This window comes from Mytilus californianus, unplaced genomic scaffold (genome assembly GCF_021869535.1).
Source record: "Mytilus californianus isolate M0D057914Y unplaced genomic scaffold, xbMytCali1.0.p SCAF_7, whole genome shotgun sequence".
Classification (NCBI taxonomy): Eukaryota; Metazoa; Mollusca; class Bivalvia; order Mytilida; family Mytilidae; genus Mytilus; species Mytilus californianus.
The window spans coordinates 98,133,026-98,153,085 of record NW_026262723.1 but is presented as its reverse complement, the minus strand read 5'-3'; the positions used below and the strand labels follow the sequence as shown (position 1 = coordinate 98,153,085).

General features: G+C 31.5%; 1 protein-coding gene across 2 annotated transcripts in view; it reads right to left on the bottom strand.

Annotated features, from left to right (window-relative positions):
• Positions 1–20,060, bottom strand: part of LOC127708808 (glutamate receptor ionotropic, NMDA 2B-like) — a 66,227-nt gene that overhangs the window by 11,094 nt on the left and 35,073 nt on the right. For both annotated transcript variants that reach the window (XM_052213934.1, XM_052213933.1), the window contains exons 4-11: positions 14,141–14,269; positions 13,779–13,927; positions 12,986–13,178; positions 9,724–9,877; positions 8,815–9,050; positions 2,421–2,568; positions 1,075–1,261; positions 195–320 (exon numbers count right to left, since the gene is read on the bottom strand). In XM_052213934.1, coding sequence (XP_052069894.1) covers positions 195–320; positions 1,075–1,261; positions 2,421–2,568; positions 8,815–9,050; positions 9,724–9,877; positions 12,986–13,178; positions 13,779–13,927; positions 14,141–14,269 — 1,322 coding nt within the window. The remainder of the gene's footprint in view (positions 1–194; positions 321–1,074; positions 1,262–2,420; positions 2,569–8,814; positions 9,051–9,723; positions 9,878–12,985; positions 13,179–13,778; positions 13,928–14,140; positions 14,270–20,060) is intronic.

Sequence of the window (20,060 nt, the reverse complement as noted above, 5' to 3'; positions counted from 1 at the left end):
AGAACGTAGCCTTATTTAATCAATGTTACTAATGATTGAGAAACTCTTAATTTTAAAAGGTATTCGTTAATAACAAACCTCCATAATGTATATAAAACTACAATGAAGTCGTTGTTATCTTAATACATATCTCGCTTAAATCATTAGAAACCCCGTTCAATTATACCCGACACTACAATTTACCTCAAAGTTACCTCGCAAGCTTGTACGTCCTCTATTAAGACCACTTGGACTTAACCATTCGTAAATGAAGATTGATGCTCCTGTTGCGTGTACACTGAACACCAATATTAGGCACCATGAGGGATAATCATATGGTTCTGCAAATGAACAAGTTTATTTTTGAACATTATATTTCTTCAATATTTTTCTGTTCATAGACATACATATGTTGTACAGAAAACTAAACGTCATCTTCGTACAATGCAACATATAAGAACATGAACATGGATTCCTTTAGAATTTATGCATTTATAATTTCAATCAAAGTAAAACATTTTGTAATTTCTGCGTTTGATTCGCATTTGTGTATTTTGGATTGTCTTTTATCAGGAACGCTTACATACAACATGATGTTGAACCAAAGAACGGAGAACTACCACATCCTGAAATATTTTACAGAAAACGACATAAAAACATATTTGCAGCTTTTCATAATTTTTGTTTTTTCCAAACGAACATCAAAACTTTTTTTTTAAATAGTTAGTAATGTTTCATTTATTAACCTACTTTACATCTACATTTTGTTTTCACTTGTTTTGTTCTTAATTGCTTAGGCCATTAATCATACTCATATAATCGTAACTTTCAAAACCAACGGAAATGTGAATTCTCGGGTTATACGTCAATGGCATCAACATCACAATCTTAAAGCACAATAAAACGATGTCCACATCAGCCCACAGCATATTATTTATAAAAGTATATTATAACAATTGCACCAATAAATCGTTAATTCACAATATTTTGTGTTGATAAGAAATATAACAGATTCTGTACAAAAAGACACATTTAGGGGTGGTAGTCACTATTTTCTATCACACACAAAATAATTACAGGTTATGACTACTATACCTAGGAAAGCAGTAGGTGATATAGCTCCCTTCCGTATGGATACAATAATTGTTATTCCTGTCTCAAGGAATGGAATAGAAAAGTCAATATGTTCATTTCGTGCTGGTGTTATTTTTAAAGATGTCAGAACCATGTCTGCTTTCCGGTCCTTAACTTCTCTAATAAGACCGTTCCACTCCCCAGTTATCTACAATATAAGCGAAAAAAAATTGTTTAGAGATTTTAGTTTTTAAGTTAGTTTTAATGATCATATTCTAATAACAAACGTTATTTTTTTTCTCTGTGATATGATTTTAATTCAAAATCATTGCTTCTTGTATTCTCTGAAAAAAAGTTTGTCGACAGATCTATTTTATATTTCTGTCTATCATTTTCAAATCCTTTATCATTCAATCAATTCGTACTCCAGGTCAAAAGTTGAAAATGTGGGATTACCTCAAAATGTAATCTGCTTTCGTGTTGTTGGGTTTCTTTCTCATCAACCTAGAGCAACACCGTTTTGTATTCGTATGATTAGAAAACAAAAACAACTACCAAATATGTATAGTAATTGAAAATAAATTTTTGACAAAATTTTCTTATTACAGCAATTAATCACAAACGGCATACTTGGTTTTCGAAAGCTTATTAATTTTCTTAAATGTCAACGTTTTGTTTTGTTTTGATTTTGAAGTTTTTTTTACATTTTACACAAATACCACTAACTGCCAATGTTATAATTTTATGTAACAAATTCCCCAAAGCCTCCGCAGTTTATTTAATGTAATAAGGAAGTGTTCACAAGAGAAATGTCATTTTGATACCAATTAAATCTTTTCCTCTAAGCTTAAAGCAGCACTTGTCAGCATGTAGTGAAAACTTTCCCCATCTGTACCCTTGTCTTAACGCTGTTAAAGAGCTTAATTTCTTAGCACATTGACAAAACCAAACGATGTGTTCTCCTTAAACTTAATTGATTAGGCTTCATCTGGTGCCAATGAGTTTTGTAATCCGTATCTTCTTACGTTTAAAACTACTTCAACCAATTTCTTTAAAATCGTTACTAATTTGACGTAAAATCTTATTGAAACAAATCAATTTCACAAATTAGGTATCACATTTATCAACTTTGAGCAACACTATTAATTGTTTGAAAACCATTATCGTTTTGTAGGCTGGTATTGTATAATTTGTGTCTTTGAATATTGTAGGCACTTCTGGCAAGACAATTTCATTCTTCAGTTGCTTTAATAGGATGAACACTTTTAGATCGATTTTTTATTTGAGGTCGTGCATTTTAAATTCCTATTTCAACAGATTAAAAAAAAAACACACAGGTTTTAAATAATACTTTAACAATAAACTACCTGGTCAGGAAGACCCCAAGTCTGATCCGGGACTTCGTAAAAATCGTAATCAAATTTCATCTCTGTGCTAAGAATCTTCAAAAGGTCAACACATAACCCAGCGCAGCATCGTAAAACTGTTTCGTTTGCTAAGGTACTATCGTTCCCGCTGAAAAAAAGAGAAAAACAATATCAATCATTTCAGTGGTTTTAGTTCAAGACGAAGAATTAATATGTTCTTAACATGGTCTGTAGAAGTTCTCGGTGATCTAATGTACATATGCCTCATACCCTTGCTTTCTTTGAATTGATATAATTATTGATAACAAAGTTGTGAAATAAAAAACCATTTTAAATTTTGGTGTTTACTTTCATTTTTTTTCTCTGTAAAACCACAATGTCGTATTTAGCTAACCTTTTCATTGCGCGTGTCTAACAGTTAACCGTCGACTTGTTTCGCTGATCATTATTTGTTATCATTTTTTACGAGCTTTTAAACAAACAATTATACAAAAACCAAGTTCTGACCAGCAAAACAATACGACACCAAATTTCACGAAACAAACAATCAAAAAAGTTTGACGGTTCAAACATTTTGGATTTTTTTTACTAAACAAATAATACGACTCCAAGTTTAAGACTAGGCAAACAATACGACACCAAGTTTTGACTTACAAAACAATAAGCCACCAAATTTGACTAGACAAACAGTCCAACAAGTTTTGACTGATCAAACTATTTTGGAGTTCTTATTGTCCACTTAACCTGCAATGCGACACCACTTTTAATAAACCAACAAATACGACACCAAATTTTTGTGGGAGGTCGTATTGTATAATGTTTTGTTTCTGAAGAGAAAAGGAGATTTTGTCGGTATGTCAATGTGACCCTACGTCAAATTATAAAAGCTTAAAATTGTTCAAAACTGCAATTTGAAAACTGCTAAGTATTTATAAAATAAATAATTATGAGGAAAAGGCAATCGAAAGTTTTTTATTGTCTTTCATGAACAAATGAATCGATTTTCGTTAATCCGTCCTTGATGAAAATCTTACGAACATATATAAAATTTTAATATTGTATCATGTATAGGTCTTCAACATTGATGAGTAGCGCTGAATGACATTTTGATTTTAAAGAGATATAAAAAAAATGTTTTAGGTATAACATTTAAGATCCTCTAACATTAATATTATAATAGTTCCGGTAGATTTAAATAACTTTCCATAAAACAAATGTGTTTAGCTATATCTCTTTTAATTGGAATAGGCACATGATTTACATACAAATGTCAAATTGTTCATCAGAATCAGTAGTTTTGAATTTCGGTTTCTGGAAAATCGTGTAAGCATCAAATTACCTGCATGGCAGTTTTTTAGACGAAAGATCATTATAATTGTATTGCGTCAATGAAAAAGCAACGAGATACAAAGAAAACTATTCAAATAAATAAACCTCTAAACTTTAAACAAATCTTTATGCTTTTATACGTTAGTGACAAATCCAATTTTATAAGTTATTAAAATGTACACTCAAGACATGAAAACGATATCAAAAGTGTTAGAAAACCTATTTATTTATTACGCAATTTTGGCATATCAATTAATATCTCATGAAAGATACCCCTGACAATCTGTAAATTACAAACAAAATTTATGGGCCCTGAAAACCTTGATCAATAATTCAGTTATCAGTCGAAATTAATGCATTTATCTTAAATTCTTTGCTCCATATTTTCCAGACATTGGTTCTTGAGATTTAATGTGAATACAATTGCCAGCCTAACCATAAATTTTGTTGGGAGATTCAGATCTTTTATATATGCCATCAACTGCTAACCGAATCTATTTTTCTTTTCTTTTTTCAAGAGAAAAATACAAGAATAACAATGGTTTTCAAATGTTAATTTTTGTGAATTAATTTTGGTTTATATTGATTTTTCAGTATTTATATTTCGTCTAATATATGTCAATAGTCGATACATTTTAAAACTATTTTCTGTCTGTTTATACTGTAATCTTATTTCCTTATTCGAAAAATAAGGTAAATACAAAATCAAACAGGATTTTTTTATTATTACAGAATAATGTCAACATTTTTTTTATCATATATAATGAATTGTACTGGTTATTATACAAAGCCTTTTGAAACCCAAGATGATTCAAAATTCTCATACGCAAACCCAACAGTTACAGTAGTTTGCCTAAGATCAAATCAGAAGTCTAATGAGGAGTAAAACCCATACCGTTTAGGTCACAGTACAGCCTTCAAAAACATGAAAAAATGTGAAATAATCATTAGGCTAGTAATGGACTTCACGACGTTTTCGATTTTGATGAACGTAATCTATGTATTACTGGTAAATTATTAGGTCAGGGATTTCGTTACCACATATTACTTAAAACCTTTACTAAATTCGTCCATAGATATAAAGATTTCGTTTTGAAGTTTGGTTGTACCTGTAGAAAACTTATTTCAAACGGGATAACATATCCTCATTTTTACGGAGATGTTCTTTACCGTGCCCGGAAATTTAGAAACGATCCTGGTAAACTTATCGATCCTTTAAATAAACTTATTCTTATAGGTTACCAATTCGACACTGTAATTAGATCTTTGAATATTGTTTTATTAGTATTAATATTGACTTTGTTATCAGTAAATTAAAAGCAAACTAAATATAATTGTTATATACATATGCACATTCATGGATCTACAATATGTCGGTACCTGTATCTTAGATGCATGATTTTTTTCATTAGTTGTTATTGGCTTTGAACTAGCTGTCAGTAACTGCGAGTATTCTCAGATCTGTACTAAGTGTCTTTTTGTTGTTGGGATGTACAAGTACCCGGCCACGTCCACTCTGTGTTTTTGTTAGGTGTATTTCTATTTGTATCCATCTGATGAGTTAAGCCTTTTTCAACTGATTTTTATAGTTCGTTCTTGTGTTGTACCGTAACACCACTGTCCCAGGTTAAGGGGAGGGTTGGGATCTCGGTAACATGTTTAACCCCGCCACATTCTGTTTGTATGTGCCTGTCACAAGCTAGGAGTCTGTAATTCAGTGGTTGTCGTTTGTTGATGTGTTACATATTTGTTTTTCGTTCATTTTTTTGTACATAAATTAGGCCGTTAGTTTTCTCGTTTGAATTGTTTTACATTTTTCATTTCGGGGCCTTTTATAGCTGACTATGCGATATGGGGTTTGCTCATTGTTGAAGGCCGTACGGTGACCTATAGTTGTTAATTTCTGTGTCATTTGGTCTCTTGTGAAGAGTTGTCTCATTGGCAATGATACCACATCTTCTTTCTAATATTCAGTCGCTACAAACTCAGATTTGTACTTGAAGAATTGTGAATCGTCCTTGATTGTAAATTCAGTGTACAAGAGCGGATACATGTGCCCCCTAAATTCGGAAAAATATCATTTTTGGCATAAAAAGGTAAAATAATTGTCTAGCTTCTCTCGCCAAAATTAGCTTTGCACTACCCCGTTATACAACTAGCCACTGAAACAGCGTCTGATTTAGGGTATAACAACGATACGGTAAAGAAAATAGTACCAATGTCATAACTGTCAACGAAGACAAATTTACTCTTAAAAGACTTCTAAAGATTTTTTACATGCCTCCATTAACACATATACTAACCAAGGGCCACAACCCGGCCCCTCCTCTCTTTATTTATTGATTTGTTAAAAAAAAACCAGTTCAATTTCAATAACAACGAGAGGCAGATAGTTTGGTTTTATTTTGATTGTATTGAAATTTACCTTTTTTCATTAGGTAGTAATATCACGAGTATGGGAACCTCATTTTTATTTTTGTTATTCTTTTTAATAATTCATAAAACCTTTCTTTTTGTATTTTATTTTGAATTCTATTATGAACTTTTCATCTTAGTTATATAAAAGTGTTATTTTTCATATTTTGTTTGTTAAATATTTGAGATGTTTGCACAACCTTTAGCTTGATAACACTGTATCTATTTACTATATTTTCCATCAACTACATTTTTTGTTGGCGTCTTTGTTAGATTTATTTGTATGTTTGTTTGTATTTTTTAGTCAGTTGTGTTGTATGTCTGTGATCCCAATTATTGTTACATTAACCTATTATGTCTGTTTGGGTTGCTCACCAAATTTTGTCAATATAACGGAACTATAGACAACTGTCATACAAGTAGGAGTTTAAGCTAGCTATAAAACTGTAAAACCAGGTTCAACCCACCACTTCGAAAAAAATCCTGTACCAAGTCAGGAATATGCTGGTTGTTTTCCATTCTTTCCGTTGGTTGATAAAGTCTAACGTTTGATTTTGTCCGTTTTTAAGGACTGCCCTTTGTTTTAATTTACCTTGGAGTTCAGTATTTTTATTAATACTTTTTTGGAAATAGCATGAAATAATCACTGTTATTCCCTAATACTCCATAGTATCTCAAATGGATAGTCACTATAACAGTTATCTTTAACGTTTGAATTATTTGTCGTTGCAGCTTTGAATTAATCTGTGGTTGTGTTTTAATAAAAAGTCTTTCAAAAATTTTGGCGTGATTCATATCCAAACTTCAGAAATTTTCAACAATACTATGAATTGCATCATTCACTTTTCTTATGGAATTTATCAATACTGGGATCAAGGGTCGCGATGTTTATACGACATTTTTCTAAGATTATGAGGAGAGATCCTATTTGATTGATGTCTCTAATGTTGTCAATAAGAAAAAGACAAAACTTCTTCACAAATTCTAATCTAGATGAATAAAGGTTAGGAAATTCTGTCGCCATGGAAGTGATATTTCTGAGTTACGATACTAGCTATGATTTGATTTTTTGACAGTACGTGTTTTTCTATTGTGATTATCACAGCATCAAATATTATTACAGCAGTATATTGCCTGAAACTAATACCACATTTCCATAGTCAATAATGCAATTTGTCTTTGATTGTTCTTAAATAAAACATATATAGTAAAATTATGGATTGCATAGTTCAATCATTTCAAGATGTACAATAGAAATTTTATCTTTGGACCTTACAGCACAGTTTATTTATAGTAAAACTTTATAATTGTTAGCTGTTGATCTCTTTTAGTAATACTGGCTGCTAGGCTTTTTTCCTCTCTGAATGAGGAAACCAGCAGAAGACTGTCACAATCCATTATATTGTTAATTTAAGATAATATTTTGACCATCGTTGTACTGATGTCAACAAAAAGGGAGATGTGGTATGCTTGCAAATGAGACAACTATCCATAATGACCAAAGGACAAAAATATGAACAATTACAGGTTAGCCTCGTTGAAGATCGCATGTTAGCCTCTTTTGTTATATTTTTCTATTTGGTAATTGTCTCATTGAAAAGGAACTGTCACAATTTCTAGCTTTCATTGGTCTGATAAGTATTTGATGTAACAACCACTTTACGATGAAGCAGAGTTGTTTGGTTGCGACAAACAGAAAATGACTTATAGTAATTTCAGAACGATTTGTATAACCTTATAATAATGTAACGTATGATATATTACTGGAGTCAGAATAATCATTTGTTAGTTATTGGTTAACAGTATATATCCATAAAAGTCATTCAGTTACAGAACAGTTGGTTTTTGCTTGTGATATTTTTGTGAATGGTAATACCAGATATATAACATTTCAACAAGACTGGTGGTATTGCGAAAGGCAAACTATTCTAAGTAACACCATCCCAATGATTGTCACATTAACCAATTATGTCTGTTTCGGATGCTTACCCAATTTTATCAATATAACGGAACTATATACAATTGTCATACAAGTGGGACACTTAGCTATCTATATATAAACCTAAGTTAAGCCCATCATTTTCTTCGGGAAATGCCTGTACCAAGTCAGGAATATGACAGTTGTTTTCCATTCGTTTCGTTGGTTGATATATAGTCTAACATTTGAATTTGTGAAGTTTTATGGACTTTTTTATGGATTTGTTCTTCTGTTGTACTGTTACACCACTGTTCCAGGTTAAAGGAAGGTTAAGACAACAAACTAGTTTAACCCCGCCACATTCTGTATGTGCCTGTCCTAAGTCAGGAGCCTGTAATTCAGTGGTTTTCGTTTGTTGCTGTATATCATAAATCAGGCCGTTTGTTTTCTCGTTTGCATTGTTATACATTTGACATTTCGGGGCCTTTTATAGCTGACTATGCGGTATGGGTTTTGCTCATTGTTGAAGGTCGTACAGTGACCTATAGTTGTAAACTTCTATGTAATTTGGACTCTGGTAGAGAGTTGTTTCATTGGCAATCATATCACATCTTCTTATTTTCATATTCCCCTTTTTAATTTACCTTAGAGTTCGGTAATTTTCTTATACATTTATACTAACTTGTCATGTATTATTATTTAATTGGCGCTTTATTTAAAAGAAATACCTACTGTTGTATAGGATTGTACACTAAACGACATGGTACTTCATGGTGACCGCATTTCTTTTCTGAATTTAATTTTCGATACTTGACATATGGTTCTTCTTTTAAAGTGACGATCCTGAAATGACGACGATCAGGTTTCCCCTTTGGTGGTGATTTACTATCTCCAGGCCATGTTATATCATTCATTTCAATATCCATTTCAGTTCTACCTCCTGACTGTCGTGGAACCCAGTTACCTACCTAATATGATAGTTTAATTTACCATATAAACAACTATTAAATTTCATTTGTCGTGTTTTAATTTTAACTATCTTAAAGAAGAGCATGCAATTAGGCAAAGTGTAATACAATTCAATATAATATAGCGATTACTTGTTGTAATACAAAGAAATACTTCAGAGATTCAAGAAAGCCCTTTAAATATGATAAAGTAAAGTTTTATAAATAGTTTTCCCGTCTCAAAAACAAAATGAACATAATCCTTATTTATTCATTTATTTATTTACAAATACTATCGTTTATATAAATATAGAATGGTGATTTCCATTGCTTTACGGAACTTGTATAATTCTTATTTTATAGCTTTAGTTAATTAAGTATGAATTTGCTGTTTTCTTTCAATGAGGTATTAATATGTTTGCGTAACTAAGTTGGTTTTATGCTTTATTGTCTTTATAGATAAGCATATTTTTTACTCGGTAAAAAGATGGCAAAAAATGGTTTATTTTTATATACAATAATGCTAGATTGTATTGCATTTTGTTTCCTTTATTACGTAAATGTATATATTTTTTCATTTTCATGTATTTTCTTTTTTGTTCAAGGTTTATGAAAATGAACAATATAAAGGTGATCTCCAATTTATATTATTGTGTATCAGATTGTTTTCCTTAATAGTCAGTTTATTTATTACCTGTCTCCAAACTTTTTCTGTTCTCAAGTTCGTTGTTTTACTTTGTGTGTTGTAGATGACTAGTTTTATGAACTGGTTTAACCCGATAGGATTAAATCTAACCGGCGGTATATCTTTATTTATAAAACTAACATTTCTTATATTTTTCATGTGCCTGCAATGAAAACAAAGTATTTTTTTATAAATCATCAAGTGCAATGTAGAATGATTTTTTTACAAATTTACAGGGAGAAAAGATGATGATAACATCCACACTCGTAAAAATGTTTAATTGGCACATTGCATATTTTCTTATATTAATTATAAGTATAATCAAAGTATAATTGGTGATACATTCTTTTTATAAGGAAAATAACCCTCCATACATCAATGTGTCCAAATAATGTATTTTGTGTAGGAAAGGGCTGGTTCAGTGTTTTCTTGCCAAATACAAATCTAAAAATATTTTTTGTTTTTCTTATCCATGATTTAATGGCATAATTATCAAAATTGCCAATTTTGGCATTTTGGACTTTCCATGTTCCCCTGAATTACGGTAGATTAAGTGGTGTTGGCTTTGTTGAAAGTATATAAGAACAAAAATTGTTTCAGTCTAGCAAAAAGTAAAATAACAAAAATACCGAACTCCAAGGAAAATTCAAAACTGAAAATCCTTTATCAAATGGCAACATCAAACGAATGAAAAACAACTGTCATATTCCTGACTTGGAACAGGCATTTCCTTATGTGGAAAATGGTTGATTAAACCTGGTTTTATAGCTAGCTAAACCTCTCACTGGTATGACAATCGCATATAATTCCATTATATTTACAACAATGTGTCAACAAAACAAACAGACATAATAGGTAAAAATGTCAAAAATTGGGGTAGAGCAGTCAACATTATTTCAACAAAGAAAAACAAAATTGCATATAGATACACTATAGACAAAGTTTATAAGCAAAATGAAAGACAAGAATACTAAGTACAAAAAAATGACCATAGCACAATGACACAATGGCGGAGTGTATAAAAACCGATCCACGCCAAAAGGATATTACCAAACATGAATCTTTATGGCAACCTCTGTAACTTTAAGGGACGCGAAAGATACCAAAGGGACATTTAAACTCATAAGTCGAAAATAAACGGACAACGTATGGCTAAAAAAGAAAAAGACAAAACAGACGAACAACATTACACAAAACACAACATAGAAAACTGAAGACTGAGCAACACAAACCCAAACAAAAACTGGGGGTGATATCAGGTGCTCCGGAAGGGTAAGCAAACCAATTATCAAAACCAAATTTTCTTTTAGGGTCCTAGGGATTCAGCACAAAACCAACAACCACACAGATAAGAAATTGCTGTTTTAGAATACTGATGCAACTTCATGTCAATTGGTCAAGTCAATGAAAATATTGATTTATAAATTTGCTGCGTCCGAATCACTTTTCTGGATTTACCTTCATCAGGAACGCTTAAACCAAAACTTTGAAAGCCAATCATGTATAAATACCTGAATAAAGGTGGTGCTAAATGACAAAATTAGACAAACAATAATAGCCAAATTGATATAAGGTCGACTTTGCCTTAACTGCATATATTTTCATACAGTTGTTAAACTGAACCGTGATGGTACTCCGAAACGCGATAGTCACGCTTTTGTGCGATGCTTTGACGCTGAAGTGTGTTTTTGATCACACTGAAATGCGATGGTGGCTTTGTGACGCTATCGCGTTGATAGCTACGCGATGGTGGTAAAGCTGAAGTGCGATGGACATACTATATTTTCAATGCTTTTCATGTCAATGTAGAAGTCAATTTGTTTGTTTAGAATCAGTTTTCTGGTTTTTAAACTAATAAGGGACTTATACACTTTTAATACTACGGAAAATTGGTGTTGAGGGGAAAGTCAACCTTCTGTAGCGGATTTTTTCCGAAATCTACGAAAGGTTAATTTTTTACGTATGATGGAGCAAAAATCAAAGAGAGCGATATTTCATTTAGTATGCGTCCCAATCGCCCCGCAGAGTCCTAAGAAATTGCAGAACTTTGCAAAAGGCTGTTGGGCATTAGCTGATCAATAAGAAATGCCGGCAACATAATTTCTATAATTTGCATATCTTCTCCATACCAAGGCTTTGTTTTATAGCTATTAATACATATATTTGTTTTTAAGTAATGCAAGTCAACTCCTTCGGTTCAAAATAACGGAGTCAAAACTGAGATGTTTCCCGCCAGAATTTGTCATCTCGTAGACTCTAAATGACCATGAGACATGCAGTTGTTTATCCCATTTAACTCAAAATGACAAAACTATCGGAAATCAACCAAATATCTTTCACTTTTTTATTGTATCTCGTATACTCTTATTAACCCTCTAAAGCCCTGTTGTTCCAATCAAAGTTTTCTTTGACCATGAAAACTTGGTTAAAGTTTTCGAAATATTTTTGACAGGGACAACGTTCAAAGAAAATTTTAACAGACTTTCAAGAAATTGTATCTCATTCTATTTTTCTTGAAATTTGAAAGGACTTTGATTGGAATAAGTCAATAAGAGATGAGATAGGAATGCCGCAGTTTTGTTAGATAAAAACAAATGGTACAACGGTTAAAAAAGAGGAAATGAGTACGTAATAATGCTAAAAGAATATCGCTATGGACAAATGACGTGACAGAAGATTTGAATGAATCGGTTGAGAACAAGATATCAAAACCCATCACCTGCTTAAAAGAAACCAATATATATCAACTTTAATTTGTCTTGGAAAATTGTTAAGACACAGGAGCTATAGTGAAAGAGCAATGTTATCATTCTGAAAGAAGTTTATTTTGGTTGATTGGCTCTGTAAACTTTGATAGTGACAACAGGGCATAATGTCTTACGTATCATATCTGATACTAGCTCTTAGCCTTCATTGCCATTAAGGGGTTAAGAACGATTGTTTTTTATTTATCATCATATAATGTTCCTTAAGTTTGAAATGTATAGCGATAGAACAAGGATTTGATAAAAGGAAGTGGAGGACATTGTGGAACACCTGGTACGTATAGGTAATAATTCTAGATAATACATAAACTTAAATATTTTCATAAGTTACAATACAAGTATCGAAAATTGATGCAATCACGAGCTTTGATCTACAATGGATAAATTGTTTGGATAATTGTTTTGATACACAAAATAAGCTAAATTGCATTGAAAAATATGTTGAAACAAAGTAGATTGGCGGACCTTTTCATACATAATTTACCGTTTTTTCATACACCATTTACCTGAAAAGTGCTAATCCATCATTCCAGAAGTTCAAATGGGACTGGTTACATGACATTTTAGGTGTAATTGTATAATTCTTAATGTAAGGCGCCATATTTTTCAGTGCCATTCCCCATACGTAAATTGATGTTTTCAATGCTATGTCTAAAACAGATTCTAATGTTTGACCGTCAACACCATAATGTTTAAATCCTAGAATAAAAAAAGAGTAATATACAATAAAACGAGAATTATAGTCTTATAATCGTGATGAATGTGAAAGGCTGAATGAATGCAGTAGATGCTATTATGAAACGACTTGCACTACTTCACCTAGCAAAATTGACGAAGAAAACGAACATGAAAGTTTGAAACAAAGACAACGCTTACTGAAGCATCATTGTGAACACAAATAACTTTATTTCTAATATATAGGAATGCAAGGAGATGCATGTAAGGCATTCGTCTATGAGATAACAACCAAACATATGTTTGTATGTGGTATAAACACTTTAGGCCATTTTATGGATGTAGGTATTGTTCAAACATGTTCCTCTTTATCATTATCGAACATAATCACTTTAGAAAATATGTCTTAGACGTATTGATTTACACCACCGACATAATGCTCAGACACATTGTGATGTGCTTGTTTTTGTTTGATTATTTTTCCATCACTTTTACTTTTATTCTCCATTTTGACATTTCTGCAACAAAAGACATACCGGTACCAAGGATTCCGATAGGATACGATTGCGCAGTACGCCTTGCTTTACCGTTAGTTTATATTTGTTATTTCTACAAAAGACATACCAAGGAGTCCGAGTGGATACGATGGTGCAGCACGCCTTGCTCTTGACACAATGTTACCAATACTGGAAGATGATATGATCCACATATACTCTTTACTGGTCAGTCCTAATTCAGTAGCACAGTCAAATAAATTTTTGGCCTCTGCAGAACTAAAATAAAATAATACACACATCAACATTGAATACATTAGAGTATTTCGGAGTTCTAAAATAACAGAAGAAAGATACTAGCAAATGAGCTGTCGGCATTGTTGAAATTGGTAATCTTTCATACGGAAATGATGTAAGTTACTTGCATAAATTATACATCTTAGTTATATTCTATTTTAAAATTGTCACATATGATTTATTATGGCATAGCACCTTGAATGTAACAAAAATACTCTGTTTTCTTTTACATTGTTCTTTACCAAGTCCCTCTTCATATTGACCTTCATTTTTGCTTCATCATGTGACGAGGTATCTATAAGAATCTTTGACAATAGTTGTAACCTGAAAGAATGAAAAAGTTGATTCATTTGTAATATACATAGTAATTGATTTAAATAGTAGATACGTTTGTAATATTAATAAAGAAGCTTGCCCATTGCCTAGAGTGCATAAAGAAGAACTGAACTTGCTAAATTCAGCAACAGAAAATGACAAAAAAAGGAAATGTAGACACTTTAAATTAACTGGACATTGTAAATAAAAATATGTGAAAATTACATGCCTAGCTTTGCCTAAAAAATGAATTATGAGGATTATTAAATATATATATTTCAACTCCTTTACTTTATCATTTATTAAATAGATATGTTAACAGGGTATCATTTCTTTATGGTTTGTCAAGCAAATACTTTAAACTTCTCACAAAACTAAAATATAACATATATGGTATCGGTAATTACTATTAGGGATATGGTTACTATGGCAACATGGCAAATTGTTTAACCTAGATTTTTGATATACATAAACTGACATGGAAAGTAGGCCACTGTTCCAGTTTAACTGGATAGAAGGGAAAAAAACACAGTTGTTGTATTCTGTTTTTTTTTCAAATTTTCACCAAATACCAGAAACAAGGGCAAACTTGTCAATTTTCACTATTGAGATGGAACATTATAAAAGGGCGTTTTTTAAAAGCTACAGTCCATGTCACTCTGAAATTTTTCAGTATTGTTTCTCTTACACAAACAAGGGCAAACTTGTCAATTTTCACTATTGAGATGGAACATTATAAAAGGGCGTTTCTTAAAAGCTACAGTCCATGTCACTCTGAAATTGTTCAGTATTGTTTCTCGTACACATGGGTACTTATTGCTGCATAACAAATCTCATTTTGCAATATGGACCTCATTTGGACCCAAGATCTCATGACTGGTCACAATTATATATTAACATATATTTTTAATATATATCTACAATTGATTTATAAAGGAGATTTATTTGTAATTCATATGCACAATTGATTTATATATTGAAGTCTACTGTAAATGTATTATAATTCTAAATGTTTCGTCCGTAAGGACAAACGAGAGCAGTTAAGAATCCGTATTGGACCTTCAGTCCCCAGCCTTTTTACTTTCATTTTATGTCAAAATGGCTTATTATAGACGACTAACTCATATCTTGATAGGATAATAGTAGGTTTTTTTAATAGTTATTCACATGAATTCACAAAACTGTTGATTTTTAATTTGAAATCACAAAACTGTTGACTTTTAAATTGTGTAAACATCTTATATTTTTGTATTTTAATCTAATTTAAAGCATCATTTAAGTTGAAATAACGAAATCCATTATTTTATTCTAGAAGACGTCCCTAGTGAAGAAATGAAAGAAATGATCAATTACACTGCTTACTTACATCATCATTTGACTTAATGTTTACTGAAAAGAAGCTAAAGGATATCCCAGAGGAAAATATATAAATTGTAGAGTCTGGTCTGTTTATATAGAAATAAGCACCGGTAATACAAACAGATGATGGACATTTTGAGAATTGAGTTCTTCTAAGGCGAAACAATTTGTGCAAATGTACATTAATTTTGTACCAAAAAAGAACTTGATTCTAAAAGGGGAATATTTTATTGAAAGATAAAAATACAAGTAGTTATTTTTTTCACCACAAAAAGAGATCATCGAAACAACATATTTTCGCAGGCATTTATTTACTATTTACTGACCAATCTGTTTCGGTAACTATTACAAGTTTTTTATTAAAGATTTATTGATCAAGTTCAATGGGAAGACAATATCTAGCAGAGTAGAAATATGCCTGTTTCTTCCTTCATTCACATTTTGTCAACTCTGTCTCAGCCGATTCAATATTAAAAAGTTGAAAATAGAAAAAAGTTGTAATCTATAAAAAAAAATCAAACATAAACAATGAATAACTACTCATTTTGACACAGTAACCGCATGAACTCAAAGGATGAGTTAAGAATAAGTACATCTACATAAAACATTTATTGATTTGCTAGCAATACCAGTCATGCAAATCATAATTATGTAAGGCCGTATATAGAAGAACAAGACTTGGTGATTTGATCGGTACAAAAAAAATCTTCAACAAATTGGGATTTAAAATATTGTATTGACTGACAAAATCATGATAACAGCCAAAGGTTTAACTGTAATCTTAAAGTTTCATTCCTTTCCTCAGCATCTTCATTGTCTACAGAATATCTTTCAAGTGTCTAGAAAGTTCTTGTAACAAGTGCAGGTACGTGTGTATCGTACCAGATGCGACACGAAGTAGCATTTGTAGAAAGAACTGGTATACGTTATTGCTGTTGAGGAATGATGAATTCATTATTGCAAAACTCTTAAGCAATATAATTCATAGCAAACATTCAAAACAATGCTGTGAGTTATTGCTCATTTTAAATTCTAATACATTGTTTTGTTAATTTTGACTTTGAATGCTGGCAAAAAAAAGATCATCAGATTTTAATTCTTTTGACATGTTTTATATTATGTAATATATGCTGTTAATTTTGACATAGCATGTTTATGCTTTTGCAATAAAGATTCATTTATTCATTTATTAATTTGATTCTTGCTGTTTTGTCTTCCGCTTCTATTTTGTTGTTGCTTTTAAAAGATTCTTACAGTAACGCTGTAGGACACCTGATTCCGATTGTTTTCACCTCCATGTCTGTCTGCTGATACTAGAATGAAATCTACACATTTGTTCACAGTCTACATACATTAACAGATATTAGAATGGACAGGCAAAATTGTGAGGGCTATAAGCAATTGATATCAGCATAAGTTAGTTGATTTTTTATATTTAGTAGCTTCAGCTGATTTCAATAGATATAAAGCTTTTGCAAATTTTAAATAGACATGTCAATGGTATTACAGGATTTGCAATATATAAGACTTTCTTGTACACCCTAGATAACACTACGACAAAAAATAGAGGCTCTAACTAAAGAGCCCGTGTCGGTCACCTAGGTCTATGTGCATCTTCCATAATGGATACTCTCCAACATTTTGGACTAGAATAGAACTCGTTACAAAAGTCTCTTGTCTTGTTAATCATTTTTTGCTATCTCAAGTGGCTATCTATCTATAATAGTTTTCAAGTAAATCGACAAAACACTAAAAATGGGTAAAAATTCCTTTACAAAGAACAATAACTCCAATAAGGAGTGAACTGATAATTATGGCCAGTAGATTTATTTGTTAATCTTATGTTACTGATCATTTTTGCTAATTTAAATTTCTAATTATCTATTATAGTTTTTCAGATATTAGGCAAAAACACAAACAATTGGTAAAAATCGGAATTAATGGGTAATAACTCCAATAAGGGGACGTCAAATGATTTCAACCATGTTCACTTATTTGTAGATCTGGTCTTGCTGACCATTTTTGCTTAAGTTTCTATCTATCTATTATAGTTTTTATGCCCCAACTAGAGGCATTATGTTTTTCAGTCTGTGCGTCCGTCCGTCCGTTCGTCTGTCCGTTCGTCCGTCCGTTTGTACGTCTGTCCCGCTTCAGGTTAAAGTTTTTGGTCAAGGTAGTTTTTGATGAAGTTGAAGTCCAATCAATTTGACACTTAGTACACATGTTCTCTATGATATGTTCTTTCTAATTTTAATGCCAAATTAGAGTTTTGACCCCAATTTCACGGTTCACTGAACATAGAAAATGATAGTGCGAGTTGGGCATCCGTGTACTATGGACATATTCTTGTTTTTTATATATATATTGGGTAAAAACGCAAAATATGGTAAAAGCATTATTAAAGAACAATAACTCTAATAAAGGGTTATCAGACAATTTCAACAATGCTTACTTCTTTGTAGATTTTGTCTTGTTGGTAATTTTTGCTTATTTTAAAAAAATTCTATATTTCTGTTTTAGTTTTCAGATATTAGGCAAAAACACAAAAAAATGATAAAAATCGTCTTCAAAGGGCAATAACTTCAACAAGGAGTCATCTGACTATTTTGACCATGTAACTTATTTGTAGATCTTGTCTTGTTGACCATTTTTGCTTACTAACGTTTCTATCAATCTATTATAGTTTTTCAGATATTAGGCATAAACGAGAAAAATTGATAAAAATCGTCATTAATAACTCCAATAAGGAGATGTGTGAAGATTATGATTATAATGATTTATTTGTAGATCTTGTCTTGCTGACCATTTTTACTATACAAAGTATCCCTCTATCATTTATAATTTTCAAGACAGTAGGCAAAAATGAAAAACAAATGGTAATGACTCCTATAAGAAGTCGCCTGACAGTTTTGATGTCGATAGTCAGTAGGTAGATCTTATCATTCTTAACATTTTCGCATCTGTCAGATTTTCTCTAATGGTTTTCAAGATAATAGACAAAAATTGCACTTTACCCCTATGTTCTATTTTTAGCCATGTCGGCCATGTTTGTTGGCAGGCGGGGTCATCGGACACATTCTTTAAACTACATACTCCATTGATGATTGTGGCCAACTTTGGTTAAAATTGACCTAGTAATTTCAGAGGAGACGATCTTTGTAAAAGTTAACGGACAACGGACGACGAAGACGACAGACGACGGACGCCAAGTGATTGGGAAAAGCTCACTTGGCCCTTCGAGCCCTTCGGGCCAGGTGTGCTAAAAAGGGATTTAAATAGCAATTTGTCTCAATAGGGTTCATGGATGCATGGTTCATTGGCAAGAATTATGAATTTTCTTTCATTTCAGCAGTTTAATAGACTGACAGCTTATAATTATTCTTTTTTTTCATGAATAAAGTAATGTTTATTTAACAATGACCTTTGTAAGTTCCTGATAAATGTAAATCCATAAAAACGCTTCGGACGCATGAAATTTATAGCGTGTTGTTTTCTTTTTTTTTTTGTAGTGTCTCAAAACTTGTTGATTGTTTATTTGAAGTACCAATTCCCTAACTAGACAAAGTTTAGGAAATCGCTTTCGGTATTATCAGACAGTTACAAAATTCAATAGATTTGATTGACACATTAATTTTGGCTATTCTTTCAGACAATATTTTGTATTTGAATAAGAAGTATATCATTTTATCCATTAATATTGCGATGGAAGTATCTATATTTAATACATATGACAAACACGTATTATGGGTTTGTAAAGCTGACGTTTTTTTGTGGTTGCACTTTTGGGAATTTGGACTTAAGAAAGTTTGTTATTATTGAAATTAATCGTTGTTAGCTGTTAGACATATGTCTGCATAATTGTGTTTTTATTGAGTTACGTTATCAGCGATATAAAGGCGTGAATGCCTGGACGTCAAGGAATAATTGTTAGCATAAACTCATAAACTAAACCAGAGACACATATAGATGGACATTGACGTAAAATTACAAAGAATGGATCATAAGATTTTTTTTACCAATGTAAAAACGAGAAAAAGATGTCTATTGATAAAAGTACAAAACATAGTTAATAGAAGATCAAATAAAACAAGTGACATTCAAATGTATATATTGCTAATTGGCTAGATGAACATGTAACAATTTAGCGAAGGTGTTTGAGATGAGCCACATTAACTTCGTCGTTTGTAATCTGGTTTTCCGTTTTTCTTCTTTTTTTTTTTCTTTTTTTTTTAAAACAAATTCGACTCCACATAATACAGATTGACGTCCTTATGTATGACGTCACCAATTTCTATATCTGTTTTAATGAAAAGAGCTGTTAAATGAATGCGATTCGAAAAGATATACACACTGTCGATATTCTTACAATTGTAGCATTTTACAGAAAATAAGTCTAGTGTAAGCTTTTGATGAATATGAAATAGAAAAAGTAAATGTTATA